At 46.6% G+C, this 20,276-nt stretch overlaps 8 protein-coding genes across 11 annotated transcripts in view; 6 read left to right on the top strand and 2 right to left on the bottom strand.

Moving 5' to 3' along the window:
• The first annotated feature begins 75 nt into the window (after nucleotides 1-75).
• RpL8 (ribosomal protein L8) lies at nucleotides 76-1,127 on the top strand. Its single transcript, XM_017240915.3, has 2 exons — nucleotides 76-235; nucleotides 311-1,127. The coding sequence occupies exons 1-2, from the start codon at nucleotides 98-100 to the stop codon at nucleotides 941-943; spliced, it is 771 nt and encodes a 256-aa protein (XP_017096404.1). The 5' UTR covers nucleotides 76-97; the 3' UTR covers nucleotides 944-1,127.
• A 654-nt stretch (nucleotides 1,128-1,781) lies between these two features.
• On the top strand, nucleotides 1,782-7,412 carry dos (daughter of sevenless). Its single transcript, XM_017240879.3, has 7 exons — nucleotides 1,782-1,935; nucleotides 4,037-4,364; nucleotides 4,426-5,171; nucleotides 5,235-5,346; nucleotides 5,408-5,648; nucleotides 5,706-6,303; nucleotides 6,362-7,412. The coding sequence occupies exons 1-7, from the start codon at nucleotides 1,870-1,872 to the stop codon at nucleotides 6,857-6,859; spliced, it is 2,589 nt and encodes an 862-aa protein (XP_017096368.2). The 5' UTR covers nucleotides 1,782-1,869; the 3' UTR covers nucleotides 6,860-7,412.
• Nucleotides 7,413-7,536: 124 nt separating this feature from the next.
• LOC108124923 (enkurin) lies at nucleotides 7,537-8,766 on the top strand. The gene is made up of 2 exons (XM_017240883.3): nucleotides 7,537-7,756; nucleotides 7,812-8,766. The coding sequence occupies exons 1-2, from the start codon at nucleotides 7,651-7,653 to the stop codon at nucleotides 8,642-8,644; spliced, it is 939 nt and encodes a 312-aa protein (XP_017096372.1). The 5' UTR covers nucleotides 7,537-7,650; the 3' UTR covers nucleotides 8,645-8,766.
• On the bottom strand, nucleotides 8,267-11,105 carry LOC108124922 (uncharacterized). Of its 2 annotated transcripts, none has more exons than XM_017240882.3 (3): nucleotides 10,980-11,105; nucleotides 8,966-10,848; nucleotides 8,267-8,908 (listed from the first exon to the last, which is right to left on the bottom strand). In XM_017240882.3, the coding sequence occupies exons 1-3, from the start codon at nucleotides 11,029-11,031 to the stop codon at nucleotides 8,747-8,749; spliced, it is 2,097 nt and encodes a 698-aa protein (XP_017096371.2). In that variant the 5' UTR covers nucleotides 11,032-11,105; the 3' UTR covers nucleotides 8,267-8,746. The 2 variants fall into 2 exon arrangements, with proteins under 2 accessions (XP_017096371.2, XP_070135710.1); XM_070279609.1 differs by lacking the exon at nucleotides 10,980-11,105 and adding an exon at nucleotides 10,920-10,955.
• Nucleotides 11,027-11,852, top strand: LOC108124924 (acyl-coenzyme A thioesterase 13-like). The gene is made up of 2 exons (XM_017240884.3): nucleotides 11,027-11,163; nucleotides 11,384-11,852. Exons 1-2 carry the CDS (start codon nucleotides 11,074-11,076, stop codon nucleotides 11,729-11,731), a joined length of 438 nt encoding a protein of 145 aa, XP_017096373.2. The 5' UTR covers nucleotides 11,027-11,073; the 3' UTR covers nucleotides 11,732-11,852.
• A 160-nt stretch (nucleotides 11,853-12,012) lies between these two features.
• On the top strand, nucleotides 12,013-12,910 carry LOC108124915 (acyl-coenzyme A thioesterase 13-like). The gene is made up of 2 exons (XM_017240869.3): nucleotides 12,013-12,293; nucleotides 12,475-12,910. Exons 1-2 carry the CDS (start codon nucleotides 12,204-12,206, stop codon nucleotides 12,841-12,843), a joined length of 459 nt encoding a protein of 152 aa, XP_017096358.1. The 5' UTR covers nucleotides 12,013-12,203; the 3' UTR covers nucleotides 12,844-12,910.
• Nucleotide 12,911: 1 nt separating this feature from the next.
• LOC108124916 (acyl-coenzyme A thioesterase 13) lies at nucleotides 12,912-14,006 on the top strand. 3 transcript variants are annotated; one of them, XM_017240870.3, is made up of 3 exons: nucleotides 12,912-13,049; nucleotides 13,309-13,452; nucleotides 13,509-14,006. In XM_017240870.3, exons 2-3 carry the CDS (start codon nucleotides 13,363-13,365, stop codon nucleotides 13,848-13,850), a joined length of 432 nt encoding a protein of 143 aa, XP_017096359.1. In that variant the 5' UTR covers nucleotides 12,912-13,049; nucleotides 13,309-13,362; the 3' UTR covers nucleotides 13,851-14,006. The 3 variants fall into 3 exon arrangements, with proteins under 3 accessions (XP_017096359.1, XP_070135720.1, XP_070135719.1); XM_070279619.1 differs by having other exon boundaries at nucleotides 12,923-13,049; nucleotides 13,332-13,452; XM_070279618.1 differs by having other exon boundaries at nucleotides 12,977-13,117.
• The window catches only part of Pxn (Peroxidasin), a 28,644-nt gene continuing 22,288 nt past the window's right edge, over nucleotides 13,921-20,276 (bottom strand). Inside the window, exons 9-10 of the mRNA XM_043213782.2 lie at nucleotides 20,007-20,188; nucleotides 13,921-16,783 (exon numbers count right to left, since the gene is read on the bottom strand). Coding sequence (XP_043069717.2) covers nucleotides 14,122-16,783; nucleotides 20,007-20,188 — 2,844 coding nt within the window. The 3' untranslated portion in view covers nucleotides 13,921-14,121. The remainder of the gene's footprint in view (nucleotides 16,784-20,006; nucleotides 20,189-20,276) is intronic.

Below are 20,276 nucleotides of genomic sequence, written 5' to 3'. Positions count from 1 at the left end.
TTATGGATGCGGCGATGCACACACTTACAATGGATACCTATGATGTGGATACTTCGATACCTGTGTTAATGATTGGTCTTGGATTTGTTTTACAGCAATGGGTCGCGTTATTCGTGCACAGCGTAAAGGCGCAGGGTCTGTCTTCAAGGCCCACGTAAAGAAGCGCAAGGGAGCCGCCAAGCTGCGTTCCCTGGACTTCGCCGAGCGTTCCGGCTACATTCGCGGTGTTGTCAAGGTTGGTACTCCGCCCTCAGCTTAACTTTCCCTCTATGATCAAACTTCTAATTTTTGTATTCTTTCTCGATATTAGGACATCGTCCACGATCCCGGCCGTGGCGCTCCTCTGGCCGTCGTCCACTTCCGCGATCCCTACCGCTACAAGATCCGCAAGGAGCTGTTCATCGCCCCCGAGGGCATGCACACCGGACAGTTCGTCTACTGCGGTCGCAAGGCCACCCTGCAGATCGGCAACGTGATGCCCCTGAGCCAGATGCCTGAGGGTACCATCATCTGCAATCTGGAGGAGAAGACCGGTGATCGCGGCCGTCTGGCCCGTACCTCTGGCAACTACGCCACCGTGATTGCCCACAACCCCGACACCAAGAAGACCCGTGTCAAGCTGCCCTCCGGCGCCAAGAAGGTTGTGCCCTCCGCCAACCGTGCCATGGTCGGCATCGTTGCCGGTGGCGGTCGTATCGACAAGCCCATCCTGAAGGCCGGTCGTGCCTACCACAAGTACAAGGTGAAGCGCAACAGCTGGCCTAAGGTGCGTGGTGTGGCCATGAACCCTGTGGAGCATCCCCACGGTGGTGGTAACCATCAACACATCGGTAAGGCTTCTACCGTTAAGCGAGGCACCTCCGCCGGTCGTAAGGTCGGTCTCATCGCTGCCCGTCGTACCGGTAGGATCCGTGGTGGCAAGGGTGATGCCAAGGACAAATAAGCACTGGTTGTGGCTGTCCGGCGTGGAGCAGGTTCCGCCCGAGTTCATCAGTAATGCTCCAGTTCTAGTAGTAGTACTGTTGTGTGTGGCTCTGTTTGAAAAAAAACGCTATAATTTACATGGAAAATCTGTATGTTTTCGGCATACACGTGACACGGCGGAATAAAACTTATTTGTAAAAATATTTGTTATGCATTTTTTATTAATGTTTTTATCAATATTTATGTTTAATTTTTATACTTGGATAAAACTTATCCAGAACATCCTTCAGCCATATAAGATTAATAATACGGTTCAAAACCGGTTTTGAGTAAGATTTGTATTCTTCAACAAGAACAATCTCCAGTTTCCGGATGAGGTTAGAGAGGGGTTTAGGTATCTTTTAAACACAATTTTTATAAACAACTTAAATTTACAATCGAATATTTGTTTATTTTTCGAAATAAAATTCAAATACCATTTGAAGGAATAAAAGTATGATCATAATAAGGCCCATAGAATGTTAAAAGGTACATTTATTTATTAAAACAAAACAAAAATAGGTTCCAGACTGTTTGTTTATTATATAAAAACTAACGGTAAAGACAATTGAAATTTAAAAAATTATTTTAAAGATATACGATTCGAAATGTAACATTCCTTATTCCGCCAGTTTTTAAAATTATTTACAAATGGTGGCTAAGAACAGAAAATTAAAGAAAGTATTTATTCAAAAACCATCAAAATATATTTATTTATTTTTAATAATTTTATAGTTTCATAATTTTTAAAAAACAATTCATCGCAAAAACTATCGGCTGGTATTCCACGGTCCACGGTCACACTGCAGGGCGTATTCCGCAGACCAGCCAACGGTCATCCAAAACGCAGATTGTGTGCGCGGATAGAAATAAATCAAAGTAATTTCCTACAATCCGCTTGAAAAAATGGATCGCACTTTCTACGAAGGCTGGCTGATTAAATCGCCACCCACAAAGCGCATCTGGCGTGCTGTAAGTTCAATTTTTTCGGGAAACCCCCGAGCCTGAAATTCCGGATGCGAGCCTGTGATAAACAATTTTCCAGCAAGCTACTTCCCGTACAGGAAATTCCTGTGGTCGAGTGTTGCTATAATTTTGAAAATTCCTACCCAGTGTCCCGCAATCTAAAGCCTTTAATAACGCTGACTTTAACGAATTTGGGGCTTGGCCTGAGTCACGGACCCAAAAAAAAACTATGGATAATGGAAGTGGCATTTTTTTAACAATTACCCTGCCACTGTGTGTGTGTGTGAGGAGTGCGTGACTGTGTGCGAGTGTTTGCCGTGACTATATGTTTGCCATATTTAATTCATGATTAATCCGCGGAAAAGGGGTATCCAATGCTGATTGGAATGCAAATAAGCTGAAACCGCAACGAGCGGGTCTTCGATAATTGCAAATGTGAATGGATTTCCGACGATGGCTTCATCTCTATCTCTCTTTCTCCTGCATGGGTGTGCGTATGCGTGTGTACGTGTATGTTTATGTTTGCTTATGGCGTGGGAACATGTTTGTGTTGTTGTTTTTGTAGCAGCTTTGCCGCTGGTCTAAATTTACGCTTAATTAATTTTCCGTTTAATGTTTACTTGAGGGATCCACAGAGGAGGCTCGTGTATTAAATTACCGCCAACTGTTGCCTTTAATCAAATTTATTTACCCCCGCCCCCTCCCCTGTACTTATAAAAAGCATATGCACAAAGAGAATTTATGTTATGCACTGGGAGAAAATCTTATTAATAATATCTAAAATATTTTGTTAATTTATATATAAAAATCTATCAAATGGTATAATTTTGAGGACTTGTTTTTCTAACTGTATATTCATATGTACTTAAATAGCTTGTTTTTCTTGTTGTTGTACTGGCGATAAGCCACATCACGCACCAACATGAATATAAGCATAGGAGACACAAAAACAATGACGCACTTGTCTTGTTCGCTTCTTGTTGTTGTTTTTATTGTTATTGTTTTTGTTTCGATAGGGGGCTAACATGGTTGTGTGTCTGTATCTGTGTGTGTGTGTGTGTGTAAATTGAAAACCACTTATAACGGAACCAAAACAGTTCCAAGAACACCCCAAAAACGATGTACGTCAAACTTTATTTACGGCTTCACTGTACTTGTTTGTTTATGTTTGGATCTGAATTACTGTACAAAATGGTATACTTTGTGGAGAACTATAAACAAAAATTCTTAATTGTAAACTAAAAATTGTATAAATGAAAATCTATGATTGGTTTTCAAAACAGAATTAATCCAAATTATTAAAAAATATATATATATATATTTTCCCACCACTTCCATCATTATCATGTAAACATCAGAAATATCAGGCACCTGGGGGTGCCAATTTCTGGTTTATGACTGTATGGCATTATGTTTATTGTTTATAATTCAATTAAGCGTGAAATTATACAGGCCAGAATAAAATCCATAAAAAAAAAAAGAAGAATCCAATGTTTGGCAATCACTTAGGGGTAACCGTGGGTGTGCTAACCCCAACCCGAGTACATAGTATTACCCAAGAAAATGTCAATGCTATATATGATTCGCGGAAAAGCAGCTCCACTGCCGCCGTCGTCGCTGCCCACTGCCACTGCTGGCTTCATCATCATCCGCTTACTCACCACCCGTGGATGATAGTATAGTAATGATACACATACATATCCAGTATATAGCCAGTCAGTCTTTCAGCTGATCAGTCGGGGCGTTAATGGACTGCACCCTCTTAGTATCCACAGTCCAACTTAACTCACAATATTGTTTTGCAGAAGAGGTGTGTTAGTCAAGTCGCTGATGATAAGACTTTGGAGCTATAATTGGCTATCAACTAGACATACTGGCATATATCCTGTCACTATAATCCAAGGCCTTATCGGTTACTGCTTTGTTTGTAAAATGTAAAAATAAAGTTTCTAATTTAAAACCCAGATTAGACAGTGCTATGATTCATTAGATTCTTAGAAATCTTAAGCTTATCACCTCAAACATGTCTGACTAGTGCCTATAATGAAGCTGTTGTAAGCCTGGTTACCAACTTAACCCACAGACTAATCTTCTTTCTTTATTTTAGCGCTGGCGACGCCGATGGTTCACACTGAAACAGGGCGAGATACCGGAGCAGTTCTGCCTCGAATACTACACCGACCACCACTGTCGCAAGCTGAAGGGCGTCATCGATCTGGATCAGTGCGAGCAGGTGGACTGCGGCCTGCGGCTGGAGAACCGCAAACAGAAGTTCCAGTACATGTTTGACATCAAGACGCCCAAGCGCACCTACTACCTGGCTGCTGAGACAGAGGCGGACATGCGTGACTGGGTCAACTGCATCTGCCAGGTGTGCCATCTGCACGACACCAAGCAGTCCAATGAACTGCCCCTGGGGGCAGTGGGAGCCGGTGGTGAGTGGCCTAGCCTGTCTTTTATACATAGATGGTATAATTCATTATTCAACTCCCCCAGATGAAAACCGAACACAGCACACCAGCTCCAGCGGGGGACTGAGCAACTCCACTCAGAATACAACCACCACTTCGCTTCACTCCTCGGCTGGAACGACAGCCGGAGGTGCTACTGGAAGCGGTGGTGCTGCCCAGATGCGGCGACCAGCCGTTATAGACCAGCAGCCGCTGCCTACCAACCAAGGAAACAATAACTCAGACTCGGTCTACGTCAATACGGAGTACAGCAATCGCGAGACCATGCTGTGCGATGCCAATTTTGACCAGCAGGAGCTCCTGTCGGCGGCCCAGCAGCAGCCGCCACCATCGCCAGCCACTGCTCTGTATTTAAACTATAGTGCTTTAATTCAGGCACGGGCGGCTGAGCTTAGCACCGAGCAACAACAGCAAGCGGCTCGGTTAGCGGTCAGTTGTAATGGAGTAGTGCGGAAGCTTCCGGAGCACCTGGTTCTCACTCAGCAAACTCTGGCGGAGGCGGCCGCCCAACAGCACAGCAGCGTTCAGGCCTCGCCCGCCCTCAGCACCGCCTCTGGCCCCTACATACCCATCAGCGAGTGTTTCTCGGGGAGTCCCAGGTTCTTGCCCGGCAGCGGAAACCCCTGTGCAGAGCTAGGCATACCAAACACACCGTTGAACAATCTCGACCCGAAGTTTTACGATACACCGCGGAGTCATAACAACATTGGTCTGAATCTGACCAACGATCAGTCCTGTTCCCCCAAGATAACCAACACCAATTTGAGTTTGGTAGGTTCTGGACACCTTTAGTTGGTTATTCCCCATTCTCAATGATATCTTTTCTGTTTGCAGCAACAACTGGCGAACGTCAATGCTAGCAAGCAGCGCTCTGACTCAGATTCCGAGAGTGTGTTCACCGACGACGACGAGTGGGCTCATCCACTGCCCCTGCGTGAGAATGTGGGTAAGTACATAGTCTTCAAGAGAAAACTATATATGTGATAACTCTTGGATTTGAATTATAGATCGCAGCACACGACCATCTGATAGTTCCATCGAAAACGAGTCCTTTGTGCTGACCTACTCGCAGCGTTTCTCCAAAATGCCCGAGGAAGGGGGAGCGGTAGTTCAGCCAACTGAAAAGAATTCCAAACAGGCGGGAGCAGCATCTCTGGCAGATGCGGGTGATCACCGGACGTTAGATAAGCTGGCCAAAGTGCTCAAGAACAAGAATAATCTCATATTGGACTTCAAGGAGAATGAAAAGTAAGTGGATTTAAACATGAAACTACTATAAACTAATAATTATCTTCTATTTTTAAGATCCCGCGATCTGCCGCAGTTGTCAGACACGGAAAACACTTCCCCAGCCATCGTGGCCGCACGAAATGCCAACTCCGTTTTTATCGAGGAGAGCTACGACATTCCACGCTCTCACCAGCTGCCCTACTACAACATGAACCAGCTCCTGAGTGAGAGGCCGGTAACCAGTCCGCACAACACCAATCCCATTGCCGCATCCACACCGAATCTCATGGCAGCTGGGGCTGGTGCCACTCCTTTGGCGAGCACAAATCCTGGCCAGGTGGGTGGGGCTCATGCACCTTCCTCCCCCACCAGCGCTCGGACGCTGCCTCGCCCCCACTGCTATACGAATGCCGCACCCACGAAGATGGAGGGCAATGTTTTTCGATACGATTTCATGGAGCATATGGACTGTCCGCCTGTCAACCGAAAGTTGAAGCCGAAGAACTCTAGTGGCATTCCTCCGAGCGTGGAGGATAAGCCACCGGAGGAGTGTCCGGCCAAGCCCCCGGTGGGAGTGGTGGAGCATTTGACCAGCAAACTGGGCGCTGCCCAGCTGCAGCAGCCCATTGGACCGCCCAGTGTGGACCGGAAGTGCAAACCAAATGCCTACAAGGTAACTTATTCATGGAATTTCTTAGGGACTCATACTCAGTAATGTTCTCACATTCCAGACTGGTACTTCGGCAACCATGTCGCCCCGTCGTGCGACAATGGTCTTTCCCCACGAAACGGATGTCCACGAAGCAGCCTCCTACTTGCATGAGACCCGCACCCTGCCGCGCCACCAGCCGTATCGCAGCCAACACTCCAACAGTCCCGGCAGCATGTCGGTGCAGCATCAGCGCACAGCCTCGGCGGCGGCTGCCATGATGAGTGCCGCGGCAGTTGCTCCCAAGCAGCAGCCACCACCGCAGGCGGAGCATAAGCTGCAGTATTTCGATCTGGATGTGACCAACAAGCCCCCCTTGCTGAATCGTTCGAGCATGAGTGTGGGTAACTTGTACTCGCAGGGCGGCAATGCCCAAGGTGGAATGCGACTGGCTCCCATCGATGCCGCCTCGGCCCGAGCTCCAGTGCCCAGCAGTGTGGTGTACAACTCCGTAGACTTTGTCAAGACGGAGGCATTTAAGAGGATACGAGAGGAGCGGAATAAGGAGAGCAAGGAGTAACCCATACAACTTCCCCTGAAATGACAACGTGCAATAAACCCAGGACCACGTTGCGGATCCAAAATCATGTAGTGCCTTCATCAGTATCCATTGCTGATCATTCCCTGCACTTGATAGAAAAAAAAAAACCGTGCAAATACCACCCATTTATCCACATATCTAGTTCTTATGTTTGCACCAGCTTCCCATCATCTCGTGGTGCTGATTTGAATCTGTATCTGTATCTCTAATCCAAATACGAATCTGAACCCATGTCGTGTCACCCGAATTCGTACTGTAATCGTGCTTCCAACACTTCCACTTTAATTGTTAGGCTCCGTAGTGGTAACCATGACACTTTTTATTGTTAAGATTCCATAATGCAACCCATGACAAACGATCTTAGTGCTAATTTACAACGCAAATCAATTATTTTATGTGCGCAAGCGAAATATTTATATATATATACACGAATTTTATATGGTAAACAAATTATATACAAACTATAAATGCGACACAAGCTGTTGCTTGATTTTGTGCTTTAAAAAAAATATATACTATATTTACATATTAATATCAATGGGGTGTGCATTTTTGAAGATATTCCAGGATAACCAAACCCACATATTCCGTTTGCAAAGTTCCAGAACTTCAACTATGGCAACGGGTGTTTTCGAGGCTTAAACAATCCCAGCCAGCTTAGAAATTCCTGGCAACGGGAATCAATATAAAACAATTTATTCCACAAATAGTCTGTAAACTAGCGCGATTTCGAGTTCCCCGATTTTTCAACCTTACATTTTGCATCAACCATGTCGCTGGTCTATATTACCCACCACGATGAGAATATCCTGGAGTGCGAGCAGGATTTTGTAAAAGCCAGTGGGCCCAAAGAGTCCTTTTATGTTTTTAGACATCGTAAGTTGCTTTAACTTAAAAAAAAAACAAATTTCTTAATTTATTTATTTTCTAGCTATTGTGGAGAAGGCTGCCAGGTATGCCAGGGGAGTCCGCGATCGCCTCAACATCGAGGACAAGAAGCTGTCGATGATCGTGCAGAAAGATGGCACTCGCGTCCTCACCGAAGCCAAGAAGTCCCTCCATCGAACCATGGGCTGTGCCCATACTCCCATCGATCCGCCGTGCGCCTATTTGCGGAAAAACCAGGGCATCAAGTGGCGGCGCGAACGAGATCATGTCTGTCCCAAGACCGAGGGCATGCCGCCGCTGCCACGTCCTGGCAGTTGTCACAAGAAGGGCATGACTGCGAATTTTATTAAACGCAACCGTGAGTGCGCGGGTCAGACGATTCCTTGTCCACCGCCGCCACGTGTAGTAGACACTCCCGTAGGTACGCGACAGAATCTGATGAACTCGGGTTTGGTGCCTCAGTTTATTTGTCGCAAGGATTTCGGCAAGGTGCCGGTCTATCTGAAGAAAACCAAAAAGTTGCTGGCCGAAATGAATGCGATCTGTGCCAAGGAGCAGCAGCGTCTTCTGGAACTGTGTCGCGGCATCAAGGGATACACCAGGGCTGCAGGTGTTACAGCAGCGGCGGCTGCTGCAGCTGGTCCACCAGAAATGCCGGGAATGCGAGTGATGGACCAGGCCGAGCGCAACGAGATTCTGGAGGGACTTCGAATGAGTTTGACAGAGATGACCAAGCAGTATCAATCCATGTCGCTGTTAATCGATAATATTGCCAAGCGGCAGCGCAAGAGTAAGCTGGAGCACGATCTGCGTCAGGTGGAGCAGGATATCCTGCTGATCGAGACTACGCCCATTATTTATGTTTCCCAGTATTAGCTGCACCTCATTATCTTTTACTTTCTCTCTCCGTTTTGGGGACTATGTCCAATATTGATCCCAAAAAATATGTATGCCTTGGTTTAAGGTTGAAAATAAATTTTACGTTGATGCAGCTAAAAGCTCCTGGGTATAGCTTCCATGACAGAAGGGGCACACCAGCTGGGTCAGGTTGGGGTCGAACAGCTGCTTTAGATCCTGGAGCTCCATTAGAACCTGCCGACTACACAGACTGCAGTATCGATTCTCTAAGCTGGGCTCGATCTATGGAAGAGGAATGTTAGTAAACGTGGTTTAATTTTAAAAAATATATCTCATTACCTCCACATAAGATATGGAACACAACAGAGCTGCCTGCTGCCCTTCAGGATCTTTAATACTGATGTTGGCAAACCCTTTCCGCAGCTCCTGAAAGTGTCTCTCCATTTGGTGTAGAAAATGATTTGTGGTGTTCTTGAGAGGATGCTCCTCTCCCGTTAAGTCTTTTTGGAGGCCACTACATAGGCGCTGGGCCTCCTCCAGCATGCAGTTCACAGCCTGCTCCTGAAACTCTGATAGCTTATCCAGGGAACTTAGGTACTGGAGCCTAAGTCTTATGTGTGTGGTGGCCAACATGGCAAGGAGCAGTTGCAGTTCGTCCTGCGTTGGTTTGATGAGCGTGGAAAGGTGCAAGTAGGCCAGTTGGAGTTCGTTTAACGTTGTCAGGACATGGTATTTGAGTTGCAGTTTATGTAGCTGGTCTTCCGTGGCCGGTTCCCCAAAATTAAAGGCATCTAGCGGACTAAAGTTTGAGTATTTCTGTAAATCCTTCTGAGAAAATATCTTGATGCGAAGTTCGGCAAGGTAATCCAGACAGCCATTGATAGGTTGGTCAGAGTTCAGGCTATCAGAGAGCCGAGCCAGGACATCATGCTCCTTGATTTGGCCCACTTGAACGTACACCATATTTTTTTCGGTTTTCTTTGCATTTATGTACTCCTTCACGGGGTAGAGGAGCAGCGTCAAAAGATTTTTGTTTCTGCTAGTGGAGAGTCCCACCACCTGGAAGTCATTATTCATATCTTCCACTGCCACGGGCTGCATCTTAAAGTGGCTCTGACTACCCTGGTGAATTACTTGAATGAGTTTCAGTTCCTGACTTGCCGTTCCCACTGCATAACTACGGTAGTCCAGGCTACACAACGCTGTAATTTTTATTCCGCCGACATGTAAACGGGCTTCTAGGCAGTCCTCTCCTTGAATGAACCAGGTCAGCAAATGTGCTGCTTTGCAGCAGGTTATATAATAACAGTTCCCTTCCAAGCTTCTAGTAATTGTACCCACTTGCAGACCCATACGATCCGTTCTCTGCCATAGAGCCTTGACCAGGGTCAGTCCATGATTGGGGCCTTCGGTGAAGCGGTACAGATGCACCCTTCCCATGACATCGCCTACAAGCAGGAGATTTTCGAAAGTATGCAGAAAGCAAATACGATCCAAGGTGGTGTCTTGATGGATGTGATCTTGTAGCGTTTGACCATCAGGCGAGAGCTTAAGGATCCACAGGCTTCCATTGGCGGTTCCCAGAACCAAAGCATGGTTCTCCACGTCCTTTGATTCCTCACCAAGCCAAGCAAATATTGTGATCCAGGCTTGGTCCATCATGGCTTTGTATTGGCTAAAATTTTTTATCTTGTCTGCTTCGAAACGCGGCAAGAGCTTATCCCTTAAAGTGATGGGAACATTGAGACTTTCGAAGCGACACCATAGCGTGCATTCCAATGATTTAGTCAGCAGTGTAAGCGCTCCATGAGAGTTGAGGACGGCCAGGAGGTAGTTTCCATTCGGCAATAGATGCGGCGCTTTTTTTACAGCCTTCAATACGACTGGTGGGATGGTCGAAGAGCAAACCGCCGTATAGACCGTTTCCAGAGCCAACTCTTGGGCATCTAGGATCTGACAATCGGTGTATATCTTTTCCAGATCGACCTTCTCGGCTAGGGCATCCAGTGGTCGCGGCTCCGAGGCCGACAATTCTATGAACGACGGTGTGTAGGGAAAGGGATTAAGGGGCTGGGCTTGGGAGGTCATTTCCAAAGTGACCACATCCATCTTGGAGCCCAACAGGGCTATGAAACCTTCATCCCATTGGCTGGCCACAAAATCCAACACGCAATCCTGTACAACATCTCCCTTGGCGAGGCACTGGAACTTGAGGGCCTCATCTGGAAAGGTAGCGAGAAATATGTTAAAGATAACGCGTACAAGGCGAGCAAAACAAAACCAAAACACTCACTACACGTGGACTTTATATACTTTTCATGTACATATATACCAGTATGACCTAAACACTCACATTTCTCGAAATCTTGTCCATCGCTTGAAGCGTTTTCAGAACCTTTCGTCATTTCGTGGAGTAAAGTTCGGGAAATCTGTAATCCGGCAGAAAAATGGCCGCCAAAAAAGCTGGCACGGAGCTTGTAAAAAGTATTGCTGAATTCTCAGGCAATTCCAAAGGATTTGACCGGATTATGAAAATGGTAAAATTATAAAAACAATTTGTAAAATTAATGGGACGCGCCGTTGTTTGCAATTCCCATATGGCCGATTGAACATACATTCGATATTATGTAACCATTACCATCGATAAGTGCGCGCGGTTTTAAAACTACCATCCCTCGCCGAGGACTTGCAGTTTTCGTTGAATCTTAAAAAAATCATAATTAACTATGTTTTTTTTATATATTCCCTATATTTTAGATCAAAATCACGGCCGGTGGTGATGGGCGTGCTGTAGGAGAATTCACTGTAGCGCCGGAGCATTTGAATCTTGCGGGGACCCTCCATGGAGGTCTGACAGCTTCAATCGTGGATAATGTCACCACCTTCGCTTTAATGTCCAAAGGGGCCCACCCTGGAGTTACAGCCAACCTAAATGTTAGCTACATGGCACCCGCAAGGGTGGGAGATCTGGTGGAGATCGAGGCTACCACCATTCGAGCTGGAAAGACCATGGCCTATTTGGATTGTGTATTGAGGCTTAAGGAAGGTGGAAAAATAGTCGCCAAAGGTGGCCAAACCAAGTTCATTGGCTTTGCCAAGGAATGAGCAAAATTATTAAGTCATTTCTCGAACAAATAATCCAATTTTTTGTTTCAGAAATCCTAATAAAAAAGAATGTCTCTTGAAAAAAGATTATAAAAAATCCAGAGGCTCATAATTTCTTAAAGCTATTGTAATAAAAGCATATATTTCATATATATTTCATTATTTATTGTGGCCAAATTATATTATTTTATTTTATTACATTATTACAGCAGTTCGATAAAAAAAGCTTGAAGCGATAATTTTAAAAATCGTTACTAGATTATCCCCTTAGTAAGCGTACATATGTTATCTATCGAGTTTCAGTTTATACGTATACGGCGAGCAAAACAAAACACGAAAAACTAAAAGTTGGGGCTCTCAAACACTCGTATCAGCCCCAACACCCTTGCATTTCTGAAAATCTTCAACGCCGCTGCCTGTGACGTTCTGCTCATTGCTGTTCTTCACTTCGTCGGGAAAAGTTTAAAGCAGAATGTCGGGAAAAACTAAAGGCTTTGATTTTATAGTTAAAATTTCAGACCATTGTCGCAATTCCAATGGTTTTGACCGTGTTTTAAGAATGGTAAAGCTACATGAAAATCATTACAAAAGAAAAGCTAAATGACAAGCGATTGGAATCAGCTGTCTTTCGATATTACATAACAAATTGTCGATAAATGAGCGCGGCTTTGAAATTGTTTTTTGTTTAGATGGAACTTTTCAAGTCTGTAATAAATTTTCCTAAAATTTTGTACATTTTTCAGATCAAAATGGTGGATGGTGGCAATGGTCGTGCTGTGGGAGAGTTTACTGTTTGTCCAGAGCACTGTAATCGTCAGGGAACCTTGCACGGAGGTCTCATATCCACAATTTTAGACAACGTAACCACCTACGCAATGATGTCCAAAGGAAGCCATCCCGGCGTAACCGCCAATCTCAGTGTTAGCTTTCTAGCGCCGGCGAAGCTTGGAGAGGTTGTCCAGATCGAAGCAAATACTGTTCGAGCGGGAAAGAAAATGGCCTATCTGGATTGTGTCTTCAAGCTAAAGTCGGATGGAAGAATACTTGCCAAAGGTGGACAGGTGAAATATATTCAGTTTGATGATGAAAAAATAAATTATAAGAAGTTCTAAATAAAATATAAATATTTAAATAAAGGCGCCGATTACGATCAATCGAAATCGACTATCGAATTTTAAACAGCTGATTTGTGTTTTGTTTTGGTTGGCAATTTGCATCAAAATTAATATTTAGGTTTGCCGGAATACCGGAATTTCTTCCGCATTCTTTGGAATTTCGTCGAATGCGGCAATTATTGTTTACTGAAAACTAACTCAAAGTGAGTTGTTTTCTTAACCAGCACACGGAAGAGGGCACTTGAAAAGATAGACTTCGGAGAAACGCTGTGTAAAAATCAAAGCAAACCACACATTTTTATTAATGTAACCTTTCTGTCACATTAATTACTATCAGAAGTACTTAAGATCAAGTGCAAAGCCTTACAGATAACCCTATCTAGCCATCTATGTATCTGTATCTGTACTTGCAGTTGTATCTCCTATGTGCTCACTTCCAAACCAAATGTTTATATTTTTTAGGCAGTATCTTTTGGATTGTCTAGGTTTTAACACCGGGTCGGAGCAGCACGAAAAATGGGCACCCGCAAGAAGGGCGTGGAATTCGTAAAACATATTACTGAAATCATTCAAAAGTCCAAAGGCTTTGAGAATCATTTGGAAAAGGTTAGAATGAACCTACGATTGATTTCATAATTGTCTTAGTAGATGTATCTTTCCAGGTTAAGATTCTTGATGGTGGCGATGGAGTCTGTCGAGCCGAGTTGAAGGTGGATCAAGACCATGTAAACATGTATAAGTTCTTACATGGCGGTTACATAGTAACTCTCGTGGACATGATTACCACCTACGCGCTGATGTCCAAGCCCTGTCATCCTGGTGTTTCGGTAGACCTCAGTGTAAACTTTCTGAATGGCGCCAAGCTGGGCGATGATGTGATCATAGAGGCGAGCTTGTCGAAGGTGGGAAAGTACCTGGCCTTCATTGACTGCACCCTAAAGCACAAAAATGACGACAGGGTGGTGGCCCATGGTACCCACTTGAAGTATGTAAAATTTGACTAGGAATAGTGCTGTCAGGCTTGGTTTCAAGGGGATTGTGTTGCCAGAAACAATAATATAGACTCACCATCAGTTTTTGAATATTAATGTGCTTTATTTTATTACATGTGTAGCAGTACATTGTTAGTTAATTTTCAATTAAACTTGATCTTAACGCGATGGCCGCTGGGTGTTAAATTTTATTTCGTGATTCTTGGGCTTTCGATTAGAGTGAGTGTGGCTACTACGGATAAACGTGTACGTCGATATGCGTAATTCTTTGGCTGTGGGTGATTCATTTGACATGCGGGCAGTGTGGGCAGCAGGCCTCCGGAGGCGTTAATGGCTCCACTCCCGGCGGGCAGCTAACATCCCCGCACCGTTCCCGCAGACAGTTCACCTGCCCGTGGTAGCAGTTGCACTTGGTGCAGACGTCCGGAGACCACACCTCGTTGTTCAGCCGTGTGGTGCCTTTGTCGTCGACGCAGTGGCTTCGTCTTTGCTTTCCCTGGACAGGCACGGTAACCGGAGCAGCTGCCAGCTGGACCACCTGGGCCACGGGCTCGGAGTCCACCGAATTGCAGGACTCTTCCAGCTTGCGCAGTTTTTTGTGCAGCTTTTTCAGTTCCTTTTGGAAGCTGCCAATCAGCTCCTCCAGGCCACTCACTCGCTCCTCGTTCACGTCGTAGAGGGCCTCCAACGGACTGTCGTAGCTTTCGGCAGTGGGCACCTCATCATGCTCTTGTTTTCCTTCAAGATCCCTGCGCTTCCTCGAGCTTCTCTTTGTATAAGTCTGTGGAATGTAGGAGTCGAATATGGCCGGCTTGTCGTTGCAACGGCCGCACTCCTGCCACAGATACAGGTTTATTCCGGGGATGTCCTCGCACTTCTTGTAGCCACCCTGGTGCTTGGCTAGGATGAAGACGTTCTCGGTTACCTGGTCGAAGTTATCGCCCACATCGCACAGCACTCGGCCAAAGTTGGTCTGCTTGATCTGGACGAGCTGTTCCGGCGTAAAGACTCCCGGATTCTCGTAGTACAGTCGATCGCCGTCGCGCAGGCGCCGGAATTGCTCCACAAGCATGCACTGGAAAAGGGGACCGACCTTGCCGCCCTCCACTTGGTCCTCCAGAATGCCGCCCAGCCAAACATCCACGTTGTCTGGGTGTCCGTAGAGCTCCTTCATCTTTTGGCGGATTTCGGCATTACCGATTTCCCCAGCGAGGTCCTCAAAGTCCTGGGCCACGGTCAGGTTACACATCTTCCTGTAGACATTGTAGCCGGGCATGCCGTGGTCCCTGCCACGCTGGATATTAATGGCTGCCAGATCCAGGGCGACGGCGTGAGCCGTTTGGAAGAGTTTCTCCGTCAGCTCAGTGTTGAGGTTCTGATCCGGGGTCTTGAGCTTGGCCGGCACGGCCAGGAAGCCCCTCATCAGGGGATCGACGCCGCCCTCATAGGCCAGCCGCCAGGGGGCGAAGAAGGCCTTGTGCAGCGGCAGATGTCCTTGGGGAATGGGCTGGAAGGTCTCGTTCAGACGGTGCAGGATGGGATTGATGATGGTGTGACCGAAACGCAGGGCAGCCGTGGCGAACTCGTTGGCAATGCTCGGGTTGAGCTGCGGATTGTATCCCTTATTCTCCTCCATCATCTTCATGCCGCTCTCGCCGATGATGAGGGGTAGCCACTGCTTGAAGGTGATGTGCTGCATCTGGGCGCCAACTATCTTGCGGGCTTCCTGGTACAAAGTGTCGCCGTCCCAGTGGGGGTTTATCTGCTTCAGCTTTCTGGCCAGCCGATTGTGCTCTCTCATCCAGATGGTGTGCATGGCCAGGAGGCCCACTTGCTCGTTGACACGAATGTCTCCGGAGACGAAGCAGCTCATGGTGTTCTCGTCAAGATTCCGGCGACAGTCCATGCCGTCTTGCGGGGCGGCAAACGGCAGCATGTCCTTCTGGCGCGGGAAGTGGACGCCCACACGCAGTAGTCCCTCCTCGGAGGTAAGGTTCCTTAGCTCTTGGGCGAAGGGTTTGCTGTAGCCATAAACCTGGGAGGCATCCACGTAGGAAGTCAACTGATTTATCTGCTCGCGGTGCTGGACGCTGTCAAAGAAGAGCGAGGTCATGCCGGAGCCGCAAATGGCACTCGAACGGACCACGTCAATGCAGCGACGGTTTCGGACTCGAGGATCATTTGGAGGCACCTCGATGGGATAGCAGGGCGGGGCCATCTCGCAGCTCTTCTTGCAGTCGATACCGTCCCAGCTCTCCGAGCTGACTGAGGGAATGGCATGGTCCAGATCGTGGTCCAGGAACTGACCCCACTGCATCACCATGTGCGTTATCCTGGCGTCGGGCGTGATGTCCTTGGTTGCCACCAGTGAAGTGGACACCAATCGAGCACTGGGCTTGGCGTGGCCCGAGTAGAGCATCCCCTTGGTCCAGCCCACGGGCATGCTGAAGCCATTCTCGTAGATGGGAGGAGCCAATCGCCTAAAGGCCGTCAGGGAGGCGCCCCATGTGGGGTTCTGCAGATTGTTGCATGTTCCATCGATGCTACGGTACCGCGAATGGAAGCACATGTCCGTGCAGTTGGGCATCTCCCTGTGCTCCATGCAGCCAGAAAGCTCAGCCACCAAGTGCAGATGCTCCCGGGAAAGCAGGTCCCGGAACTCGTACTTCTCGCTCTCCATGGTGAGGTTGTCGCCACGCTGGACGTGCTTCCTGATGTTGACCAGGGTCCTCTCGTAAATCTCCGCCGCTCTGGCCAGCTGCCTGGCCTGTCCGGTGGGGAAGCGGAACACCCGGAGCAACTCTCCGTAGTTCGGTTGCACCCGGTCGGATCGGTTCGTGAAGAGCATGTCCAGGGTGTTGTTGATGGCCAGATCGATCTCCTTGGCAGCCTCGGCGAAGGCTATCCTCACATAACGATCTCCCGGAGCCAGGTCCACGTTGTTTCTGGAACGGAAAGTGGATCGAAATAAATATATGATAAAATAACTATATAACCCGTAAGGATGCCTTTAAAAATGATTAAAAATTCAATTAAATTCTATGTCCCAAAGTTTACTCCTGTTAGTTACCCAAAGTGCTGAAGCAATCAAGCTATTCCTGGGAATTTCCACATTTTAATTACCATAATGCCGGCGACTTTTGTGAGGGAGTCGCCAAAATGGCCACGCCACATCGTCTAATAAAAATGCCATAGACTCTATGGTGTCCCTTCTCCGCTTGACTCTCCTATGAAATTATTCTGCACTTTTTTTTTTATTATTTTTCCCCCGCCAAGTCAAGGAAAATCCGCGCTGCGCTTTTCCAACTCTGACTGCAGAAAGTTAAGGAGGAGGTCCTGCGCGGTGGGTGGTTGGTTGGAGGCGGCATTAACAACAATTCATGCCTGGCATTCTCCACTGGCTGTTCAAGGAATGCTCCTCCTTGGCTCCCTGTGGAAACTTCGACTGTGTAAACTTTGGCATTGTGCTCCGCAGGCCTCTTGGAGGCGGAGGCGGAGGCGACGTTGTAGGTAATAACTTAACGACCGTAATACACCCTGTTGCACCGCCAGCGCCAGTGCCAACGCCAGTGCCAAAAGTCCGCCACTATCAGTTGCCAGTTGCCAGTCCGGGTCCACCACCTTTTCCGGAACTCCAGCCAGCCAGTGGATAGTGGGTTACGGACTACATATTTCGACGCTGGCATTCTGCGGCTCCTTTTTGTGCAACGTGGCGGGGTGTTTGTTGTTCTACAGTTGACAATTGCCGAGGGTATTTCGAGTCTGTTTATTTTTGAGATTTATGTAATCTGTATAACTATAGAGTTTTGCTTAATAGGTCTATAAGTCAAGTATTTCTAGAGGAATAATGAACCTAGTTTCTTTAAAAAACTAACACAATTGTTAAGACAATTTTTCAGCTAATATTCTATACTTCCTTCGAAGTATCCTTCTAGGTATCCTAGTTGCCTCAACTCCAGTTACTCCCTAATTTTGTTTAGTTTTTTCTTTTGGCTTCCTTGGTTCACTCTCACTCGCCCTGCCACATGCTGCGGCGTATGGCAATGTATTTCCGTGGTTGGCCTTTTCGCCAACAGCAACATCAAGCTAGTCCGCAGGATCTGAGTTCCAGGAGCGGGAGCAGTAACAGGATAAGCTTTTGTTTTACGCCAGCATTACCCACAACTTAGGCGGATTTCTGTGTGCTGCCTTTTGTTGTTTTTGTTTTTGTTTTTTTTTTGCAACAACGTTTGGTGGGTGAAATGGCTGGCTGGGTGGCTGGATGGTCGGGTGGATTGGCGGGGCTTTCAGCGGTTTTTGGGTCTGGTTTTTCCTTACATTTTGTGGCGCCAACCGGGCCCCACTCTTCCGGAGATCCTTGGGCGCCGCGCTGTCTTCCAACATAGTTTTTCACTTTTAGTGCTGCTTTCTCACACTCGCCGTACTTTTCTTCTTTATAATTTTTTCTCCGGCTCCGGCTCCGGCTCTGCCAGTCTCCGGGTGCTTTGCTGCGGTTTGGCGACTGAGGTTGGCAGCGTAATGAGTAAAGTTTCTAATGCTGCTGGCGCAAAACTGTAAGCCGATTCAGCTTCCGCCGTGCCACTAAATGGTGCGTACCCAGCCCCAGCACCCACTCACATGGATATACCAGGGTCCTTTGCTGCCTTTATCCTTCTGCATTATGCATCTGAAAATGGCTGTGTAAGCAGAAAGTAAGCCGCTGCCTGGCGGTTCTTTTGTGGGCCATCATTGGTCTTTGCCAGTCGGTTAATGGGCAGGACTTCCTGGCACCCTGCTGCCCCTGTCCGAGGACTCCCTGCATTTTTTTTTTACAGCTGCCTCAAATTGATTTACAGCCTGTGGCAGAGGCATGCAGGGAGCATTTGCTCAATAAATTCACGTCTTGTCCTTTTTTGTTGGAACAAACAATTCGAAAACTTCCACATCCTTCTCCAAAAAGAAGACCGAATGTTAAAGACTAAGATCGGGTCTATGTAGTGCACTTGGAGAAAAATAAATTGAAATTTATGAAATATTTTTTTCATAAATTTATTAGGTTTTTGAGAGTGTGGCTCTTCTGGTTCTTCGTTCTACAAGAAACTTGTCAACTCAATTTCAATTTGGGCAATTTGGATAACTTGTGCGGTTGCCTCGGAAAGGAATTTTCATGCCACCTCATGGCAATGAGCGTGTGTGTGTGTGCGAGTGTTGCACGTAGCTTTTCCGGGCTTAGCACGTTTTTCAGTTTGGCAACTGGCAACTGGCAACTAGCAACTGGAAACTAGCAACTAGCAACTGGCGACAACTTTTGTGCTTTCCCTGCCACCACCATCGCCTTTTGATGTTCGCCGCCTTGGTGCATATTTTATTTGCAGTTTAGCTGACAACACAGTGGATCTGATCCTGTCGGTGGGATTAGCAAGTTTTTCCAGCTGTTAACTGCTTTTGATAACAACCAGCCAGGCAGTCAGTCGGTCCCGGAGAAGCCAGTAAGTTTGATGTTTATGTCGGCCGGAGGGAATGATGTTTTTTCACTCAAATTTTCTTGGCTTTCCATCCACTGTGCATGGAGTCTAGCTGGCAGGTTTATTTTATGGTTTTATGTTCCTTTCAAAGCCCATTTTTGTGGCAGTGGTTTCCAAGCAATTTAGCTCTGTGGCGCCAACACAGGGATTAAAAAATCATTTGAGGGCGAGTTTTAAAGTTTCGAACAACAATTGTGGTGTCTCTTGAAAAACTTCATAGGCTTTTGGATTTAAATGCATTTTATTATTAGAGAATAGTAGTATTTAGGAAAATATACATTTTTCCACCTCCCACTGTATCGTTAAGTTTGTAGGATTTTCTTTTCTCTCCTGGAAAACTATTTTTCAATTAATTAAGCAAGTTTACCGCGCACTTAAACGCATTTTAAGTGCGTCCTCTGATTGCACTGCTCCTTTGATTTTTTCCAGCCACTTCCCTGCTCCGTCTCATCCCCGGCCTTTGAGTAAAAGTTTTCCCTTTTTGGATTTTAATGGAGTTTTATACAGTCCTGGATCCGATCCCCCCTGTCCTGCCTTACCGGCGGTGCAATTAAAGTTGCGGTCCTTGCTCAAAGTTGAGCTGTTTGATTTTGATTCGGATGCGGATTCTCAGTTACCTTTGTTCTCTTATATATACCCTTTCCCACTGGGTGGACGCACTCACCTGATGGTGACGAGGGCAGAGGCTGTGGCCCTGCCAAACTGATTCTTCAACTGGCACTCGTACCGTCCGCCATCCAGGATGGTCACATTCTTTACGAAGAGGCTTCCCGTGCCGCTAATTTGATATTTTTCCGTCAGTTGCACGTTCGGATCAATGAGTCGGCCATCGCGGCGCCACAAAATCTGAGGATACAGTGAAAAAAACCGAGTTTAGTTAAGAAAATTATATACAAGGTACGCTTTTATTCAATATCTGATATTATTTTCTCTG

This window comes from Drosophila bipectinata, chromosome 3L, assembly GCF_030179905.1.
Source record: "Drosophila bipectinata strain 14024-0381.07 chromosome 3L, DbipHiC1v2, whole genome shotgun sequence".
Classification (NCBI taxonomy): domain Eukaryota; kingdom Metazoa; phylum Arthropoda; class Insecta; order Diptera; family Drosophilidae; genus Drosophila; species Drosophila bipectinata.
The sequence above is the reverse complement of the archived record's forward strand: the minus strand, read 5'-3'. Positions and strand labels throughout refer to the sequence as shown.

Excerpts from the sequence above, each read along its gene's own strand:
- LOC108124924 (XM_017240884.3), top strand. The coding sequence starts at position 11,074 with ATGGCCGCCAAAAAAGCTGGCACGGAGCTTGTAAAAAGTATTGCTGAA. Across the intron at positions 11,164-11,383 it reads TTGACCGGATTATGAAAATG|ATCAAAATCACGGCCGGTGG; the intron begins GTAAAATTATAA and ends CCTATATTTTAG.
- LOC108124923 (XM_017240883.3), top strand. The coding sequence starts at position 7,651 with ATGTCGCTGGTCTATATTACCCACCACGATGAGAATATCCTGGAGTGC. Across the intron at positions 7,757-7,811 it reads CTTTTATGTTTTTAGACATC|CTATTGTGGAGAAGGCTGCC; the intron begins GTAAGTTGCTTT and ends TTTATTTTCTAG.
- LOC108124915 (XM_017240869.3), top strand. The coding sequence starts at position 12,204 with ATGTCGGGAAAAACTAAAGGCTTTGATTTTATAGTTAAAATTTCAGAC. Across the intron at positions 12,294-12,474 it reads TTGACCGTGTTTTAAGAATG|ATCAAAATGGTGGATGGTGG; the intron begins GTAAAGCTACAT and ends TACATTTTTCAG.
- LOC108124916 (XM_017240870.3), top strand. The coding sequence starts at position 13,363 with ATGGGCACCCGCAAGAAGGGCGTGGAATTCGTAAAACATATTACTGAA. Across the intron at positions 13,453-13,508 it reads TTGAGAATCATTTGGAAAAG|GTTAAGATTCTTGATGGTGG; the intron begins GTTAGAATGAAC and ends GTATCTTTCCAG.
- dos (XM_017240879.3), top strand. The coding sequence starts at position 1,870 with ATGGATCGCACTTTCTACGAAGGCTGGCTGATTAAATCGCCACCCACA. Across the intron at positions 5,172-5,234 it reads CCAACACCAATTTGAGTTTG|CAACAACTGGCGAACGTCAA; the intron begins GTAGGTTCTGGA and ends TTCTGTTTGCAG. Across the intron at positions 6,304-6,361 it reads GCAAACCAAATGCCTACAAG|ACTGGTACTTCGGCAACCAT; the intron begins GTAACTTATTCA and ends CTCACATTCCAG.
- RpL8 (XM_017240915.3), top strand. The coding sequence starts at position 98 with ATGGGTCGCGTTATTCGTGCACAGCGTAAAGGCGCAGGGTCTGTCTTC. Across the intron at positions 236-310 it reads ACATTCGCGGTGTTGTCAAG|GACATCGTCCACGATCCCGG; the intron begins GTTGGTACTCCG and ends TCTCGATATTAG.
- LOC108124922 (XM_017240882.3), bottom strand. The coding sequence starts at position 11,031 with ATGACGAAAGGTTCTGAAAACGCTTCAAGCGATGGACAAGATTTCGAG. Across the intron at positions 10,849-10,979 it reads TGGACAAGATTTCGAGAAAT|ATGAGGCCCTCAAGTTCCAG; the intron begins GTGAGTGTTTAG and ends CTACCTTTCCAG. Across the intron at positions 8,909-8,965 it reads GTTCCATATCTTATGTGGAG|ATCGAGCCCAGCTTAGAGAA; the intron begins GTAATGAGATAT and ends CCTCTTCCATAG.